The following is a 20,775-nucleotide window of genomic DNA, read 5'->3' as shown; positions in this document are numbered from 1 at the left end:
TCACAGTCCTCTAATCCCAGCGCGACTTACTCTAACGCACCAATGGGGAGCGTTTACGTCACCCTGTACTTCTCCAATCCTAGCGCGGTTTTACACTAACGCACCAATCCTGGGCGTTTCACACTTCTGACCGACTGTCCAATCCCAGCGCGGTCGTTTTGACATCAGCAGCCGCTGCGGCAGCTGTGCTCCTGTCTACCCCTCCTTTACAAGTCCGCTCCGTGAACTCTTATTGCAACTTTTACAACTCTATTAGTAACAACACTAAAACATCTCCATTGTCCGCTTCGCTAACCAAAGACCAGCAATAGACCTTTCTCACGAGAATTCCGTCTTTCCCGAGAGCAGCGCTTACCTCTGCCCTAATACGGAATCGTTACTTCCATTGATAAAGTAGCACATCCCTCTACCTTACCCTTCTAACAAGCATTAGCTAATTTTTTCTCTAGCATTTAAGACACATAGTTGGAGACCCAATGCTCCTGAGAAATAAACCTAGAGTTTCACAATCAACCCGAATGCCTTTACATTCACCCTCTTTCACACAAGAAAATGTAGTACATACGCACAGAATCCTGTCTTTCCCGAGAACAGCGAACAGTCTGTCCTACTACAGAATAATGACACACGTTAACAAAGCAGCGCTTCCCTCTACTTTGTCCTTCTAACAAGCTCAGAGAACACCTGCTACCTTTTCAGTGATAAGCGTTATCGGTATGCCAATCGGTTTCCTGGTACTTACAGACCAAAATTTCACAGGTAACCTTTGCTATCATACACACTTCTCTCACACAGAAAATATTTTTAATGGCAACACACGACGATGCTGCCGAACCGAACCCAGACAATGCGCCGTGCAACTTCACTTGTCACACGTTTCCCCTGTATACCTACAGGGCAACAACAATTCCGTCTTTCCCGAGAGCAGCGCTTACCTCTGCTCTGCTACGGAACTGTTACAAACTTCCGACTTCCTACATCCCAGAAGCCGTGCTAACAACATATAACTCAACGTAACTCAACATATAGTGTTAGTACATAGATCAATACCACTCAATAATCAATAAGCTATTTACAAGCAATGATCACTAAACCAAAACAGTAGCTAACCATATCTCTGCGACCACGAAAACTGATGCAGCGTGGAATGTAAAATCCCTCCCTTCGTTACAGATCATAGATCACACTCAATCACTACATTCGCTGGTGGGGCCCATAACACCAACATTCATCCTTCTAATAACCTGTTTCCAAGGAGGCGATTGTTCCACTCGCTGTAATGGAAGGAAGAACTCATATATCCCTATTTATAAAGGCCTAAACTTCACCTTTTAGCACTCCTCCCATGAATAGGCCATGGATCAGCTAGCTGCAGGTTGGAGTGATAACGAAATCTATAACTTATTTACACAAATACATTTTTCATAATAATGACCCAACACAGTTCTTGTAATAAATCTTAAATTTTTATCTAAATAATTGAAAATTGATTCTTTGGTTTAATCAAACAATAGACCATCATATTTACCTATTCTGGCTAAAAGTCGTCCTCTAAGTCAAAATCTTGGTCATCAGTTCATACTGTCAGAGTCTTAGGAAACAGCTGTCCTGCAGTGTCACCGTCCTCTCTGTCAGCATAACGTCAGGAAATCGAAAATCTTCTGAAAGGTCTCGCGCCCAACCTCTCTATTCTACCATCTTTTATAGTAAAATTACATTATACAAAGTAACAAATAATATTTTGAATATTCTGATTGGTCCGTTAAAATGGTTCAACAGCTTTCCCATGTGGAAAATGTGTCTTTAGATATAGTTCATTATTCCTTCGGAAAAGTATCTCTTATTGTTTTTATCGGGGCAGCTTGCTGGTAGCCCGGAGCAACCTTGAGTGGCACAGTTGAGTTAGGGTCGTCCATAGGCCACTGCTGCTGATGGTGACGCATGCGCACTTCACCCAGAGACCTTCATGATGGAGTTGTGTTCGTCAAATAGGGATGTCGGCCATTTTGTGGCCACCAAATGGTCAACTTAAGCAAAGAAACACAAAACGTAATTAATACATGGAAATGACTAATAAAATGTTATCCCCTTAATAGTACCCATATGTGTGTGTATTTATCTAGCAGAAGCAACACTTAATGCAGGTTATATTCACATTAATAAAGCACAAATCACGAATACATCACGAAAGCAACATATAATCATGCAATTTCTAATTGTCTATTATTTTTTATAAAACCTTTATTTCTTCAAGAATCTGGACACAGCTATTCAGCCGACAACCCGGAGGTTCGGCAGCTTCATTAGGAGAGTATAAAGAATCGTCCACAGTACATTGAAGGAGCAGTGAGAAGGTTTCATTTTTAATAGTTACAACACACAACAAACCCCAGCAAGGCAACAACTCTGAATGCCCACAATGGTAGCCCCCCAGGGGGAGCCGGACCCCAATCATCTAACGGTCACAGTACTATGATAAGAGGAAAAAGGGGGAAAAGCAGAGGCCCAAGAGGTCAATTAACCATCACATCTACATACGGAGCTGGAAAGAAGGTCAAGAAGAAAGCTGTTCCTCGGGGGGATCCAGATCAGGGGCAAGACATATCCCCCCCCTGTATTGGTTCCACCGCCCCCAGATGGCATGCCACCTCCGAGGGCGGCCTCTGGCGCAATATACTGTCTTCTCCCTGAGCATACTCCAGTCCATATTTTCTTTCCACGCAGTTAACGTGGGGGGCCCCCCGGAACCCCACAAGCGCGCGATGTCCCTCTTAGCAACCATGTTACCCAGGGTCACCCACTGGGTCTGTGCCTCATCATGGTCAGTGGGCCCCCAGACATTCAGGAGACAACACCGCGCCTCCGGCTGCATGGCAATGCCCGTCACCTCCCCCATCACCGCATGAACTCGCCTCCAAAATTCCGTGATGACGCCACAATCCCAGATGATATGTAGGAAAGTACCCACCATACCGCATCCTCTCCTACATAGGCCTTCCTCAGAGAATCCCATATGAACCAGTCGCGGCCCCGTCACATACACTCGATGCAGGATCTTAAGCTGCACCAGCCTCAGACGCGACGGGATCGCAACCTCCTTAGGAGAGGAAACAGCAGACTGCCAGTCCTCATCGTCCAACTCGAGTCCGTGCCTAGTCCACTGGTCCCGCAGCCCCAGTAGCACATCAGCCCGAACATTTATCAGTTTCTTGTAGATGAGCGAGATCGTGCTCTCCGGCATATGGCCATCAAGGATCCGGTCCTCCAAAGGAGAGGACTCAGGTACCTTCTCACCCTCCACCAGGACTGACCGCAGGGCATGACGCACCTGAACATATCGGAAAAACTCAGACGCCCCCAACTCATACTCCTTCTGCAACTCTTCAAAGGACTTCACCCTACCCTTAATCAGCATATCTTCAACCCTGGAAATGCCGATCAAATCCCATTTATCAAACCCTTTCGTATGCCAAAGCCTACCCAACCTTTCAAATTCAAACAACGGGGCAGCTAAGGTGAGCCTATCCTTCCAGCCCAGAGAGTCAGTCGCCATCTTCCATACACGCACCGCCACCCCAGTGGGCCCCGTGAGGGATGAGTCGAGGGACCGCGAGTACAACGCCCTAAGATAGTTCCCACCGCGCAACAACCATCTGTCCATGGCATAACCAGGGCTGAGGGCCGGGCCATAGAAACCGTGGTTAATCGCGGACAACTGGGTGGCCCAGTAATAGCGTCGGATGTCTGGAAGCGCGATACCCCCGTCATACCATTGAAGCGTCAATTTAGCAATCGCTATCCGCGGCCTCCCATCCCACAACAGCGTCCGTTGGAGGCTTTCGACCTCCCGAAAGTACTTGGCCGGCACCCAATCTAGAGTGTTTTGCAATGCGTAGAGGAACCGAGGAAGGGACATCATTTTGAACAAGGCAGCGCGCCCGACGAGGGAGAGCGGCAGCCTCCGCCAGCCCTCAACATCCCGCCGCAGGCGCGCCAGGGGGGGGAGCAGGTTTCTCTCATACCGCAAAGCGGGGTCCATGGAGATAAAGATCCCCAGATACACGAAGCCCTGCTGAGCAATCTGGATCGAGCAAGTTCGCGGGACCGGCAGAACCTCACCACTCAGGACGTATAAATACGATTTACTCCAGTTGATGACGAGGCCCGAATTCCTACCGAAGGATGTAAGAACGTCACAGACCACTATGAGTGAGTTCTTGGGCGAGGCAAGATACAACAAGATGTCATCAGCGTATAGCGAAATGCGGTCCTTGTGTTCGGGCGACCACCGAAGGCCACGTATATCCGGGTGCCAGCGTATCCACGCCGCCAGAGGTTCAAGAGCAAGGGCGAACAACAGAGGCGACAGGGGGCAGCCCTGCCGAGTCCCCCTCCCAAGCCGGAACGGAGTCGATGCCCGGCCATTTACCACCACGCTCGCAAGGGGTCCCTCGTACAGCAACCTCACCCAGCTCACAAAATCAGGGCCAAAGCCAAACTTAGCTAGCACAGCCCACAAATACTCCCATTCCACCGTATCGAAGGCCATCGTGGCATCAAGAGACGCCACAATAGCCGGTTCTCGTAGCGTGCCAGCCCTGGCGATCACCCCATGAAGGCGCCGACGGTTCAACGCGGTGTTGCGATGCGGAATAAAACCGGATTGATCCGGGTGAATCAAGTCTCCAAGTACCCTGACCAATCTGCCCGCCAGGATTTTAGCCAGGATCTTCGGCTCGGCGTTGAGGAGTGATATGGGCCTATATGAGGCACACTTATCTCGGGGTTTACCATCTTTGTGTATCACAACAATTGCCGCCAGCCTCTGGTCCAACGGGAGGGTCCCACTCCCCCGCGCCTCCACAAACATGGCGCGCAGGTGAGGGGCTACCCTATCCGGGAACAATTTATACAGGTCAATCGGCAAGCCATTCGGGCCCGAGGCCTTGCCCGAGTTCAGCGCGCGAATAGCTCCCGCCACCTCATCGACCGTTAAGTCTCCATCAAGATCATCTCTATCTACATCAGAAAGACAGGGCAGAGCGATATCCCGCAAGAGGTCACGCGAGTCCCCGGGCGGCCTATCCGACACTGAGGCATAAACCTTACGGAAATAGTCCGAGAAGCACTGGACAATCCCCTCAGGTTCCACAATCACCTCTCCCCCCTCACCCGTCAGCTCCGGCACTACTCTATTAACCCGTTCTTTTTTATCCAGCCAAGCTAGGAGCTTCCCGGCCTGTCACCAACATCATACAGGCGGCCCTGCTGCTCCCTACTGAGGGTCTTAGCGGCATTTGTCACAAGGTCCTTATACTCGGCTTGCTTCAAGCTCAGCTCATGCAGTGAGGCCGCTGTTACCTCCTCCTCTAGCGCTCCTTCCAAAGCCATGATCTCCTCCTCCACCTGCATAACCTCGCCATCTCTCCGCCGCTTGGCCGCCACTACAAGTGAGAGGGCCTCCCCTCGCAGAACGGTCTTAAATGCTTCCCAGAGCGACACTGCCGAGTCCACGGACCCCTGATTATCCTTGAAAAAATTATCAACTGTCTTCACCAGTGCGCTGCGTATCTTGGAATCTCGAAAGTACCAGGGGTTAATAGGAGCCACCCTTCCCCCTCCCTCTCGGCCGACATCCAACCTGACCCACACTGGCGAATGGTCCGATATGCCACGCGCCATGTGCCTGGCCTCAGAAACCAAAGGGGCGTGCACAGCCAAAGTGAGCAGATAGTCAATCCTAGAAAGGCTACCATGCGCCCCGGAGTGAAAGGTGTATTGACGCTGTGTGGGGTGTCGGAGCCTCCAGCAGTCTATCAGGCCGAGTGTGTCTAGGAAGTCTGGAAGCCACTTCTGAGCCCCCCCTGTGTCTCTGGGCGGGTGCCTATCCAGCAGTCCAGAGCCGACAGCATTGAAGTCCCCCCCTACCACTAACATACCCCCCGGGAGATCCAGCAAGGCCCTACCCAGATCCACAAACGTGGAGGCCTGCAGGGCTGGAGGGACATAAACCGAAACTAAAACCAAAGTTCTACCTTCCCACCTCCCCGCCACCGCCACAAACCTCCCCCTATCGTCAACAACGGTGGAGTCCACCTCAAATGGCAGCGAGGCCCTGACAAGGATGCCCACGCCCCTAGACCCGGAGGAGAATCCCGAATGAGCTATGAATTTATAACCCTTCCTATTAAGAGCATAGCATGTGTTACCTATAAGGTGTGTCTCCTGCAGTAGGGCAACATCTGGCATTGACCGTTTCAAGTGTTGCAAAACTATCCCGCGCTTAATGCGATCCCCCAAACCATTAACATTCCAGCTAATAACACTTAAACCTCTACCCCCCATCCCCAAACACAAAGAGGCCCACCCCCCCCCCGAAGAGCCACCATGGGACAATACCGAAGATGATCACTACGCCTTGCAGAAACAGACCCCCCAACAACAACCCCAAAATCCCAACCATCCCCCCCACCCTGCACCCCTGCTGCAGCTTACAAAGCCCCCCCAACTTGCAGTGTGCCTGTCGCCCTACAAAACCCAACATCTACAAAAAGCACCCTTAAGGGAGGAAAGAGCTCCCCTCGTCCTCCCGCAACCCTCCGCATTTACTGCACTCTAATCAAATCATCAAATAAAGTCAAATCGAGTCAGACCGGCTCCGAGAAATCAGCCTTGCCCATCCCGGCCACTGTCCCCATCCGCGGCAGTATCCTCTCCCGTCCGCCGCCGGGGCAAAGCGTCCAGCCATTCATCGGCCATAACAGGAGACTCAAAGAAGAATGTCCGATCTTCGTACACCACACGTAGTCTGGCAGGGAAGAGCATGGCATACTTCAGATCCCTCTCCCGAAGTCGCCTCTTCACCCCCAGAAAGCCCTGTCTCTGCCTCTGCACCTGCTGGGTGAAGTCCGGATAGAAATTCACCGACGCGTTCTGGAAGGGGACCGGGCCCGTCACCCTCGATGCTTGCAGGATAGCGTCCCGATCTCGAAAATGAAAGAGCCGGGCGACAATCGGCCTCGGTGGGGCTCCCACCTTGGGCCTCCCACCCGGCACTCTATGGGCCCTTTCCACCGCAAAGAACTTCCCAAGACCCTTAGGCTGCAGGTGATTAAGCACCAAGTCCTCGACGAGCAGGTCAACCGAAGCCTCATCCGAGGACTCCGGGACCCCGATGACGCGCACGTTGTTGCGCCTGGCCCGGCTCTCAAAGTCCTCCAGCCTGCGGGCGGCGAGATCACTCTCGGTCCTCAGCTTACGAACCTCGGTCTGCAGTTCCGCGACGTCATCGGCGAGGCCCGTGGTCTTGAGGTCCAGGGTTTTAACCCGTTCATTCGTTTTGCCCAGGTCCGCACGGATCAGGTTGACATCCACCAAGATGGCATCCACCTTATGCGCCAGGGCATCAAACTGCCTCCCAATCGAAGTCTGCATCCCTTCAAGCGCGCCCATGACATCCTGCAGCGAGAGCTCCGGGGCCAAGGGCGAGGCCTCCTTCTGGGTATCTGGCGACTGGCTCGACCCACTCGGTGATCCCTTCTGCAGAGCATAGCGGTCCATATTATTGACCTGAGTATGGGCACCCCGCCTGGTAGATTTAGGCTTCAGCCGATCCACCTCTGCTTTGCCCGACATGGTTGGTACCAAGCAGGTCGGTTCAAATAAGACGGCCCTCCCTCAGCGAGAGGAATCAGGAGTGATCAGTTCTGCAATGGGCCGCCAGAGTAGCATGTAGAGCGTCCAAAGGAGAATGAAGCCACCAAGAGCTCTCCAGGGGCAGGGCAGACAAAGGGAGAGAAAGCGAAAGTGAAAGGACGGGGACCTCCATCCGACAGTTCACACCTCGCCTGGCCGTTGTTGTTCAACTAGAAGTCGGGCGTCCTGCCAACTCTAGCCCCTGGCATTCCTCGGAGATAGGCCGCAATCTTCCGCCATGCATAACTCCGGTTCCCGGTGGGCGATCCGACCGCGGGTAGCATCAATCGCCTCCCTGGCAGGTCATCTACACGATGCCATGCATACAGACAGGATTAGAGACAGGATAGTCGACGGAGGGCGCGAGGGTCTCGGGAGCTCAAAGCTCACGCGGCCATCTTGGTCAAGCGCTAGGCTCCTCCCCCTAATTGTCTATTATTAATATGCATACGAAAATTAGTTTACGTATTAATTAGGCCATGCAAATGCAATTCCCGGATGTATGATGGTACAACGCGTACCATCACAACGCGGTATGTTACATCGCGGTTTTGACAACGCAAGTCGTTACATCAACTTGCGTTGGAGGGCGCTGGATTTAGGAATAGTATGAATTACTATTCCAACTCCAGTCTACGTACAGTAGGGAAGGTGTTGGAATAGTAATTCACACTATTCCTTAGTCTAGACTCTAGAGCGCCCTCCAGTGCAAGTCGGTGTAACGACTTTCGTTGTAAAAACCACGATGTAACCATACCGCGTTGTAATGGTTGCGTGGTAAAGGATGTTTCCCGCAATTCCCACGTGTATTTCTTATATTAGTAATGTTGGTCAATTCACACAGCAAACAATTAGTACAATTACTATTAATTAATTATTCTTATTAATGTAAACATGCAAAATGGAGAGGGTATACCATTTTTAAAGAAAACCCCACTCCAGCACAGGAACGTTGTTTAAAGTGATGTTCCTGTGGCACAATGCTCTTATAAATATGCCCCTTAGTGGCCTATTTAAAGGATGGTGGAGGGTCCGACGATTTGCTATGTCAATGGGAGCACTTGGCTAAAAAGCAGTGTTGAGCAGGATGTGGTCTGCTCACCATTACTGATTTTTTTTAGAAACAATCCCTCAAGGAAGAAGAACAAAACATAAAAACCCTTCTCACACATGCAATATTCTCCATTTTGAATCGGATGCATGTCTTCATTTTCCATGTTCACACTCATTGTGCGTGTCACACAGGTTACATACTGGAAAATAGGCAAGTGTGCCCAAGCTCCAAAGATTGCGGGCCTTTGGCAGAGGGGTCACTGGCAAATGGTTGCCAACAGCAAGGCAGCTGAGGCTCTGTTATCAGAAACAATTTACTCCCCCACCACCTATCCTCATCTTTAAGCCGAGCCCCTCGTGATCAACTATAAACACCTTGCATTTTGTCTACACACAATTAGAAAATATCAGTTGTCCACAGGACAATTCAATGGGCGTTAGCCCACTTCTCAGAATGAGGTTGTAGGTGTCATGGAGAATAACAATATCACTGCTATACTGTGTAATAGTTGTCATGGCATGAATAATTGTGAAACTGAAACAACATAAGATTACAATTAATGAGAATCATATTTTGTTTTTGCAGCGTATTGTCAAGTGTTGTAAACCAGCTGCAGACTGGGGACCAGCATTGCCACAAAACAGAGGTGAAAGATACAAGGATATGAAGGATCCAAAACTTGATAAAGAGACTAAAGAAGACCTAGAGCTACCACCGGTTGCTGGAATGGATAATCCCTCTTTTCAGAGAGAGTAAAGTTTTCAATACTGAACGCGCATCTCCAAAAACAAGATAAGACCCTGGTTCAGGCAGACCACGGTCAGATGGTTCTGTAAAAACAACAGAACTGCTTGAAAAGTAATCCTCCGACTGCAGAAAGCTGTGCGAGGCAATGGCAATGGCAGATTTTGTATTGCGTAAATCAAAAGTCATACGGCAATAACCACAACAAGAGACCGCACATTTGAGTATCACTGATGCAAAGGGGTTATCAGTGTGCATTTTTTCATTTGGAACTCAGAATTGAAGACACAAACTTGTAAAGCTACAATGAAAATAAGTTATCTAGATAGTCACCTTTTTTTTCACTTTGGAGTATAATTATCAAAGGTATTTGCTCTAGTAGCAACACAGATAAAACATTTGATAAATCGGTTCTACGAATTCTATGTGCCACGGTCACAACCATATTATGGCTACCTGTTATAATGTTTTTTTCTTTATCCACTAATGGGGTTCAAAGGGAGAATTTAAACGCGTAGTGTGCCGTCTCCCAGCTATGTACTATCACAAAACAGAAGCTGCACATGGTCTAAACACCAATGGAATGGCATGGTGAGTAAACAAACGATGGATTTAGGCCCAGATCTCTGTACTGGGGTGAATGTATGATATTGTTCTGCATTCTGTCCATCAATTGTTCTTTTTGCATTCGTCATCCCGAGTGGGAAGGGTATTCCCAAACATGGGTCCTGTGCACTCCTTGCCACTGGAGCTAAGCTATCCTGGCTGATGAGGGATGAAACCCCAAAACCGGTCCTAGGATGCTTGTTTCCAGTCCAGAAAGGACCTGGCCTGGCAGTTAGGGCTGAACTGTTCCCATTTGGCACAGGGTCAAGACTGATTTGCATATGGCTGGGTTCAAACTGCAATGGAATGTTGAGCAAAAAAACGATAGATTTAGGCCCAGATCTCTGTACTGGGGTGTATGTATATTGTTCTGCATTCTGTCCATCAATTGTTCTTTTTGCATGTGGTCTAAACACATCACAAACCTTCACAGGGTGTGTGATGAGTAGTCAGTCTCTCAGATGGTACCGAAAACCCTCACCCATCCATGGGTGGCATGCTTCATCGCCAGGTTACTCCTCACATCACTCACCTAGTGAATGATGCGGAGCTACTAGTTCCAAATGGAAGGAGCTCTTGATGGAGTTTTAGGATTGGAAACATTGACACCCAGTCAAGGGTTGGGATGTGTTGAGACTGTGTGCAACTTTTTTTTGTGATACCTTTTATAATGACCATCATTGTTAAGTGTGCGAAATTGTGGGGAAGAAGATTGAAACTCCATGCTGGTGAATGGTCATCGACATTTACAATCACATTTGGTATGGGGTTTCGTTTTCTTTGCCTGCACACTGCTAGTATTATTGATACAGAACTTCGAAAATGTGATCACCTTTGCTTTCTCATGCTATTGTGATATAGTTTTGTGATGTCTCCTGATCAGGGTATTAGTTTCCAAACCCTGCAGGCCGGGATTTGACTTCTCTGCCTTTCTCATTAATAAAGAACTGCTGCAAAGATTTATGTCCCCACCCCCTAGGGAAAAAAGAGCAATATTTTTATACTTTTTAACATTTTTATCATTTAGATATTGTATTGACGTTATCATCTTTAAAGATTAGTTAGGAAATTAAATTGATTAAATTAATACATTACAAGTTATATTAAAGTTTTTCAACATTTCTCAGAAGGAGTCCAAGCAACACCTTTGATTTTCTTTTAGGTCAAAACATATAAATTTTAATTTCTGTTTATAAAATATGACACTAAATTCAATACTGTACTGAAGACCTAACTATTCAAACTTCACCCAAATAAGATGCACCTCATTTCTCCTTACTGATTCTATCTAAATACTGTGGACCCATTATACCATCCTGTGTTTCTTATGTGGTGTCGATTCTAGGTATGAAGCTATCTTGCTCCTATGGCCTTATCCATCCTTTACAAAGCATTGTTAACATATACAAATGAGTGTCCAATCTGTCCACTCTTGTTTAGAGACTAGGGGCCGTACTACATAAAGTGCCTAGGGGCGCAACAGGCATTTGTGCCCTCTTTGCACACCTCCGGGGCACTTCGGTATTACAGAAGGGGCCACAGATGCTTGTGCGGCTCCTTCTGTAATACCAATAGAGCTGGCGCATGTAAAGCGCCTGAGCTGTCTTCAAGGGGGTTTTGCGTGCCCAATGCAAATGAGGGAATCCTTTTGCCTCTGCGCCCGCGCCGTATTACCAAGTGGGCGCAGAGGCACAGAAGCCCTCCGGAGATGTACTGACAGTACGCCACCTACATGCATCTCAAATGTACCACAACTCATTCATCTCAATCATCTGCAGAACCAATAAGTCTATATTTGTGATGCCACAAGACCGTCACTAAGTAGAATATCACCTACACTTTATTAAAAAACATTAAAACCGATAGGAAATGCTCATTTTACACAGTCAATAAATTAGTATTGCATTAAAAACATATATTATTATTTACATTCATGTTTTAAATGGACATCAAACTGATTTATACAGAGTAAGATGCAAAAAATACAGATGTTTGTGTCGAATATAAAAACTATTTTTATGTCACATTAGTGTCTTATATACATCCTATCTAAATCTAGAAACAGTTAAAAAGAGTTTTTCCTCTGAGCGAAAAATCAAAATAAGGATAAGAATAAAACAAGAGGGGAGAGAAACAAACAACATAAACGACAGTACACATATTATTAGTTTATGGACTAATCCAGATCAAAACCTAATAAAAAACCCTTTGAACAAAAAAAAACCTCAAATGCCAGGCATGCATATAGTCCAAATCTTACTATCCCAGTGGCTGGCTGGTACACTGGATTTAGTTAACCCCAGGCGCCGACGCGTTTCGGTGGTGCTTGTAGGCTAATGGCCACCTTTATCAAGACTGATATATTTTGTCTCTCCTTTTACAGCCTTCACATAGATGCCCAAATCAAATGTGGCAAGTTTCCTAAGTGTTTAAAAATTCTTTTGTGCGAACTGGATCAACCGTATAGTATGGTAATATCCTCTTCCTCATCACGCAGTCACGGCATGTATATTATTTTAGATAGGGACCGGCAATCTCAGAATAATCTGCTTGAGCTTTTCTATCTTGGATGTGTGTATTTGCCAAGTCTCTAATTGCGGGGTCCTCAAAACTCCCAAAGTCATATATATCCCGTTCTATCATCAGTCCTTCGTCGTCCGTGCGTCCGATCAGTACTAGTAACTAGAACCAATCAGACGCACCCACGCCGTGAGTTGTGGTACATGTGAGATGAATGACTGAATATTGATAACTGCCAAAGGGAATCTATATTCTTGTCTGATACTTTTACGCCCTGTCCCTTTGGTAAGTGGGGGCATCTCTCTTGTTATTTGACATGCTAGATGATGCCATACAACAGCACCGCCACCAGGGAACAGATGAATACCACATGGTGGGGCCAGTATTTCAAATACGATTAACCACTATCTGAGGCATTGTGTAACAAGACTATCAATAAGTAGGCATTAAACTATATGCAGGTGTCAATTTTGCCTAGTAAAATTGAGGATATTGTAAGATTGTGTGTCATGCTCTTTGTTAGACCATACAGCATTGGTGTGGTCTTCCCAGAAAATATTTTGTCTTCTACCCTGCTCTTTGCTGGAATTAGCTTTTGTTAGCTTTAGGACTCTCTGCTAACGAGTGCTAAAGTTTTTGTGCTCCACCCCTAAACCATGGTACTATTGACGTATACCTGAATGGTACATTTAATTTACTTGTAAGTCCCTCATATATGGTACCATGGGTAACCTGGGCCTGTATATGAAATGCAATTAATGGGCAGCTGCATGTATTGTCCCACCCACTATTGCCATTGCAGCCTGTAGTACAGCTTTAAACTGCCAATTCAACCTGGCATAAACCATTTGCCATACCTAAACCTTCTTTTTTAATGCATATAAGCCACCCCAAAAGTATGACCAAACAGGGTGCATCATATTTAAAAATCAGGGCATTTGTTTTTAAGTTTTACTTGTCCTAGGAGTGAAAAGCTCCTCAATTAATTTTTTCAATACCTCTCTCATAGGACAACATTGGGTTACCCTATTGCATTAAATAAATGCTAAATTCTAATTGGGAGGAGGCAGAAATATAATCTTTGGGCTAAAATGAATTGCTATTTAAAATCCTCTTTAATGTTTAAGTCAGATTTTAGATTGCAATTTTGAAAATGTCACTTTTAGAAAGTTGACAATTTCTTGGCTGAAAATTTTGGAGAGTTTCTAGGCATTTATAGCTACTTGGGTCTGTTAATTGCTCCCTCATCAGGAATGTGTATTGGGCCCAGACAGTGAACAATAGTACCTGGGTGAGCTGGGAGCAGCAACTAAGAAGGGGGACCCATGACAGCGAATAAAAGGCAGGTGGAGCAGGGGGAATAAGGAGAACCAATATATAGGGAGGTTACCTGCCTTGATACTTCTATATGGCCCTCAAGAGGGGTCCCAATGCTAGTACACCAAAAACCAACACTGACAATTGCAATAATGTTCAAACAATCACATTATTTTATCAAAATAGTTTTTCATTACGTGCGATCGGCCCGAGGTTATCTAGAGTCACCAAAGCGGCCCGTAATGAAAAACTATTTTGATAAAATTGGGACCCATCTTGAGGGCCATATAGAAGTATCAAGGCAGGTAATCTCCCTATATATTGAAGCTGGGAGCAGGCCATCCTAGCTGGATGGGAGGGACGGAACGTATCCATGCCCCACTTACATTTCATAGGGCTGCCTCCAGCACACTCAGAAAGGAATATGACACCAGACTTTTGTCACCATAGGCCTCTTGGAACATTGACAGTGGAAGAAATAGCAAGGAACTTTCTAGAACCAGATGGGGGGGTAGACTAGAAGTTTCACTCACTTCAAAGGGAGGCACCAGTTATAAATATTGGACCTCTTGAGGTATTCACAGTAGGAAGGCTCTGTAGCACTTGAGAACCATCAGGACATGAGCTGCCCCAGGCTCAGGACCTTATGGTCAATATATAGGAGGTCATTTCCCAATAGAAGAAGTGATCTCCAGAGGTGTCATCAGCTGCCTGAGCCTCATCTTGGGGCCTCAAGCCTTCAAGAGTTTGGCACACTGTCTGTGCTCTGCAGAGCTCCTCCCCGATGAGCCTACCCTGAATGTATTGGTGATTACCTGCTCTGAGGACACCAGATGACGCCTAACAGTAGTCTTGCTGGCTCATGTGTCTCTCAGATCCTCTACCCTCTTCCCATTGATGATGAGCCACTGCCTGTACTTTGAATTATTAGGAGCCATGTGCGCTTTGGGCACCATCATCTTGTCACCAACAGACACTAGGGTAACCTCTGCTCCAACCATCATGCTAACTGGAACAACCTCCTCCCTAAGCACTGACCGGTCAACACTTGGGTTTCTCACCAGTGGGTGGCCGTGCCCTCTAGGGACACTTGATATCCCCCTTTATGAGCCCATACCTTTAACACTTACATCACTTGGGGACAAACTTCCCTATTTTCTTATCACAAACTCATTATTTTTCTGGTTAGTTTGGGGCTAGGTATCCTTCACCTGTGAAATGTTTTAGAGTCTTTGGAGAACTCTTTACTTTTATTTTTGTCTACCTCCGCTTTATTCTGTTGGGGACCCTGACCACCCTTTTGGTATCCTCCCCAGATACCTTCTTTGACACTCTGGTGCTGCACCCTTTGCAAGCTAAACAGGATAAGTGAGCTTACTATCAACCAGGTGTTGGTGCAACTCTGTAAAGCAACGACTGAGCATGTCCTCTTTCAGACTGAAGTCATACAACCATTGAAATAACTACTTTACTTCAACTCTCCTAACCACTCAGTCCCTTCCTGGAGTAGTCTAAGACATTCACCCAAGACTGGTTGGCCACCTTTCTGGCTATCCCTTAACTGTATGTGGTATTTCATTGGAGTGAGCCTAAGCTTTGTGAGCTGAATGGCATTCATGGAAACACACTTCATCTGATCCTCTAGCGAACAAAGTCTCTCCCTACTGTGATTATGTGCTTCCACAGGCTGGCCCCAATTCCTCCTCTTAGACCCCAGGGCTATCTCAGAGGCTGACAACCATTTTTCTGCATATCATCTTACAGTACATTGCTAGGCACTAGGTCTTGGGGTATGCAGACCTTCACCTATCCATTGGACCCTTGATTGCTGCCACCATTGTAGATGGACACTAATGCTCTCTTATCTTTATAGTTCAGCTCCCTCAGGCTCACTTCATGAACCAGTACCAGTTTACTTTCAGCCAAGGCCCTTTCAGCTTCAGCTTTCTCCTTTTCCTGGGACAGTTTCCTTTCCTTCAGGGCTCTCTCTCTCTGCCTCAGCCTTTCTCTCCTCTGGAACTTTCTGGGAAGCTGGCTCCTCCATTTTTAGTTTGGCAAATGCAGCCTGAACTCGTTTTCTGCTTTCCTGTCCACCAGCTCCTCTGGGATAGGTTGTGACAGGTTGTGGGAAGACAAACTGCCCCTGCCCTGGCAAGGGGCTCCATTCCAATGAACAAGTTGTCCTCCTCCTCCTTATGTTGCTGCAGCTCGAGGCCTGTGGCAAAGTTCTTTTCTTCCTCCTCTATGCCCACTTCCTCCTCCTCAGGACTATCCTCTTCCTGCTCCTCTGGGGTGGACTGCATCCTTTTTATTTCCTCAAAGGCTCTGACGGCTACTTGGAGATCCACCTTTGTGGCCTTCTTTCCCACATTCAGCCCCTCTCTTGGAAAGCCTCAGCAGCTCAGTCATGGTAAGGTTATCTACGATGATCAGCTCCTTCTCTATTCTAAGCAAAAACTGGTGAGGTAACTTGTAATCTGGTAAAAGGAAAAAAACTGCCGAATGAAGAACTAAGGAGAATTTAAAAAAAATAAACGAGGCCAATCATGAAAGATTAAAAAAATGGAATTTGATGTCAGATTATTTTAGAAAATTTTGTGTTACACAAAAATAAATGGTGGGCGGAACTCACAGAGTTTCACTCTGAGGAATTCCATGGAGTTACATGAAAACTCAGCGAGTTTGCGCGGAGTTCTGCGAAACAGATGGAAACAGGCATGTAAGGTGCTTGCACTGTGAATTAGCATTGGGAGCTCATTCTGCACTGAAAAATCAGCACGAGCAGCATCACGAGGCATGCCAGAGGGCACTGTTTCTAGAGTTGATTTTGCTGCTGCTCAAGTAGATTTTCTGCTTGAGCGGAAGCTTTCTGACCACGAATGGTTACGACCGCCCGTGTGGGGGTAATCTTGGCAGGTGCACTCTTAGTGACTGAAAATCTTGCTAGGGGAAGGTAAATCTTACTCATGCTCGCCAACAATGTGCAAGAAAAAACTCCACCACATGGCGGTTGATGGAATTTTGTCAGAACTCCACGTTACAAGCATAACGCGAAGTGGCCAAAATTTCGCTAACTCCACAGGTGGAGCAGAATTTATCACTCATTCCTACACAAAATCACTGTGCGACATTGCACCAGCACAAATACTGAATTTCACCACTCAGCACCAATGCTTAACTCTCTTGTGGCTTGGCACAAAAGCAGTTAAGCTTAACTTAGAGGCAGATTGTTGACTAGTTACCCAGTACATAAACAGGAATAAAGTTCAAACACAAGAAAAATCACATATCAATTTAGTAAAACAAAAATAAATGTATTAAATAATTTGAGACCAAAACAACAAGAATACATCCAGTACATCCGGAGACATGCAATTTTAAATGTTTGAGTAGAAATAAAGCCAAGAGGCAGAAAGTGCCACCTGTGGGTATCTGGTCACAATAGACTGGGACAAAGTCACAAGTTCAGGTGACCATGATGGAGTGCAAGCCACATACAACGACCAGGTTAATCTAGCTGAAAAAGTTACCTTCTCAAAGTACACAGAGTTCAAATTTCATAAATTGACAGGAGAAGCTCAGCTGAAGCTAGCCAAAGGTCCAAGACCTAGGGAGGTGGCTCTTGGGATCAGGAACCCACTCCAGCAGAAAAAGCAGGGCTCATACAGGTCCATGTATTGTCAGTTGAGGTAAATCAGCTGGTCAGTTGCAGGGAGGCCTTTGGAGTGTGTTGTGTCCCTGTAGCTCAGAATAGGAGGTCATCCAACTGACTCTGGAGCCACTCTGGATAGCCTGGGATGAACGGAGCAAGTCCAGTTTTCCTTCTCAGAGGGATGTATGACGTTACAACGCATGCTGTTACAACGCACGCTGTTACAACGAAAGTTTTACAACGCGAGTGCATTGACAACGCAGGACATTACAACGCAAGTCTTTACATCGACTTGCACTTGATGGCGTGCTAACATTAAAAAAGTGTAATTTACTATTCCAACTCCAGTCCACGTAACAGTAGGGAAGGTGTTGGGATAGTAAACTACACTATTTTTAATATTAGCACGCCATCTAGTGCAAGTCGATGTAAAGACTTGAGTTGTAATGTCCTGCGTTGTCAATGCACTCGCGTTGTAACAGTTTCGTTGTAATGGCAGTGCGTTGTAAAAGTTGCGTTGTAAAGGTTGTTCCCCTTCTCAGAGAGCAGGGAGTCCTCAAGCAGTAGCGGAGTCCTCTGGGGAACAATGCAGACTTCAAGCAGCAGAACAGTCTTCTGGTAGCAGTAGGCCAGTCCTCTGAAGAACAAGGCATGCCTCAACCAGCAGGTTAGTCCTGTGGGTAATAAAGCATGCCTTAAGCAGCACGACATTCCTCTAAATAACAAGGCAATCGTCAAGCAGCATGGAAGTCCCCTGGGGAGCAAAGCAAGTTTCAAGCAGCAGGGCAGTCCTCTGGGGAATAATGCAGGCTTCCAGCAGCAGGACAGTCTTCTGGTAGCAGCAGGGCAGTCCTCTGAAGAACAAAACATGCCTCAACCAGCAAGGCAGTCCTCTGGGTAACAAAGCATGCCTCAAGCAGCAGGACAGTCCTCCAAATAACAAGGCAAGCCTCAAGCATAAGGGAAGTCTACTGGGGAACAAGGCACTCCTTCTTCTGTAATGTTCACAGGTCAAGGGTCTATCTCATGATATACCAATGGCAGGCCGTCTGGGGCAGGAAAATACCTTTGTCAGGCTTTTTACCCAATTTTAGTAACCCTGGATGAAGACAGCCTCAGATGCATTTTTCACGCCATGTCCCACCTGCCAGGTCATGGGAAATCAGGGAAAAAAGCTCAAGGCTCCCATGGTGCCCTCACCTGTTTTTGGCACCCACTTTGATATGTTGAGCATCAACACTGGTGGATCCCAGGACCGCAAAACTGTTTTAGACAACAGGTTTATACTGGGTTTGGTGGAACATTTCGCTGGCTAACCCATGGTAAAACCCACAGAGGACTGGAAATGCACCAGAAGTGACTAGGGCCTTGATGGGGTGTTTTACCCGGCTGGGGTAACCAGAAGGCCACTCTGGTCAAGTTTCAACCTGGACAAAAAGTGTTGGCTATTGAGTAAGTGGAACCCAGGGCTCTACACGACCATTGGTTAGGGCCCTAAGAGGCGATGAAGAGAAAGGGGGATGTCACCTACGTAGTGGGCCTTAAAACCCTTATGAATCCCTTAAGGGTACTTCATGTTAATCACCCCAATCCACACTATGAGATGTATGGAGTAGCCATGCTCCTGGTGACAGATGATGGGGTGGAAAAGGAGAGGGAACCTCTCCCAGACCTTCTATCTACCAAGGAGCAGGATGGGTCAGTGGAGGGTGTCAACCTTTCTTCTGACCCCAGAACAGCAGAAGCGCTGTTGCTAGTTTCTGGAGCATTTTGCATCTCTGTTCTCCCTCACCACTGGGCTCACACATCTGTGTACACATGATATTGATACAGGAGATAATGGCCTGTGATGAACATGAACAAAATGTACAGACTGTCTGGTAAGGTAAGGATGAGCACGCTAATAGTTTGAGGTCCAGCCCAGTGGTGTGGTTCTCAAAGCTGCATCTTCCATGTACCGCCCCAGAGCTCAGGTTTAGATGTGACTATAGGGGGCTCAACTCAGTTACCAAGACAGATGCACACCCCATACCCAGTGCTGATAGCCACATAAAAAGGTTAGGATCTGCCAAGTTCCTTAGAATTTGAATTAACGTCTGGGCACTGGCAGATTCTCTTAACCGAGGAGGCTAAGGAGAGGTCTGCTTTCTCTAGCCCAGAGGGCCATTTCAATTCAGGGTGATGTCCTTTGGGGTAAAGAGTACCCTGCCACCTTTCAACGGTTGGTCAACAGGGTCCTGGATGAAGGCAATCAGTGCTGCCTACCTGGATGACATAGATGTCTTCAGTTCCAGTTGTAAGGATTGCCTGTTCCACCTCCAGGAGGTGCTTCACGCTCTGCAACAGATAGGCCTAGCTATCAAGGCCAGCAATTGCCAGATAGGGCAGAGATCTGTGGTGGATATGGAACACCTGGTAGGCCGGGGCACGATGCAGTTCCTCCAAGCCAAGATCGAGACTATCCTCGCCTAGGAACCGCCTAAAACTCATACTGTAGTGAGAGCATTACTGGGCCTCAATGGATACTATAGGGGGTTTATCAAGGGATATGGCACCAATGCTGCCCTCTTGACTGAGCTGACTTCCAAAAACAGCCAAAGACGGCGATCTGGGCAGAGGTCTGCCAGAATCCTTTGACACTGGGGGGCAGATTTACTACTTCTGGCGCATCTCTGCTAATCAGCAGGGAAGCGCCAGAAGAGTTGCGACGCATCTGCCCACCCGTGCACCACCACTGATGCGCCACATTTGCAATGCGGCGCACAGTGGCACACAGATGGGCAGATGTGTGTCGCATCCGCCTGCGGAAAGGCAGCGCATTGCTGGAGTCGCGTCTCAGGCGCAAAGCAGCTCCAGCAAGGCCCGTGGTGCCCCTATCCCTAACATGCTGCGTCAATCCTTACGCCTGCTTCAAGGTGCAGGGTTTTGACGCAGCATGGCCGTAAAAGTGACTGAGTGAAATCTTGTAGATTTCACTCAGCCACTTTTCGGAGGTGTTCCTGCACCGGAACGCCCCCCCCCCCCGTGCAGGAACGCCCACATGTGGCGCAGGGCTTTACAACGTGACGCATCTCCCTAGATGCGTCACGTTGTAAATAGCCCGCAGCATGGTGCTGGCTTTGCACCGCCGCTGCGTCACAAAAGTGACGCAACGGAGGTGCAAATCTGGCGTAAGGGGCTTGTAAAT

At 47.4% G+C, this 20,775-nt stretch overlaps 1 protein-coding gene across 3 annotated transcripts in view; it reads left to right on the top strand.

Annotated features, from left to right (window-relative positions):
* The window catches only part of LOC146829237 (sodium- and chloride-dependent neutral and basic amino acid transporter B(0+)-like), a 561,372-nt gene extending 551,553 nt beyond the window's left edge, over positions 1-9,819 (top strand). For all 3 annotated transcript variants that reach the window (XM_085607862.1, XM_085607864.1, XM_085607865.1), the window contains one exon: positions 9,335-9,819. In XM_085607862.1, the coding sequence (XP_085463988.1) occupies positions 9,335-9,505 (171 nt within the window). In that variant the 3' untranslated portion in view covers positions 9,506-9,819. The remainder of the gene's footprint in view (positions 1-9,334) is intronic.
* The last annotated feature ends 10,956 nt before the right edge of the window (positions 9,820-20,775 follow it).

This window comes from Triturus cristatus, chromosome 5_2 (genome assembly GCF_964204655.1).
Source record: "Triturus cristatus chromosome 5_2, aTriCri1.1, whole genome shotgun sequence".
Taxonomy (NCBI): domain Eukaryota; kingdom Metazoa; phylum Chordata; class Amphibia; order Caudata; family Salamandridae; genus Triturus; species Triturus cristatus.
The sequence above is the reverse complement of the archived record's forward strand: the minus strand, read 5'-3'. Positions and strand labels throughout refer to the sequence as shown.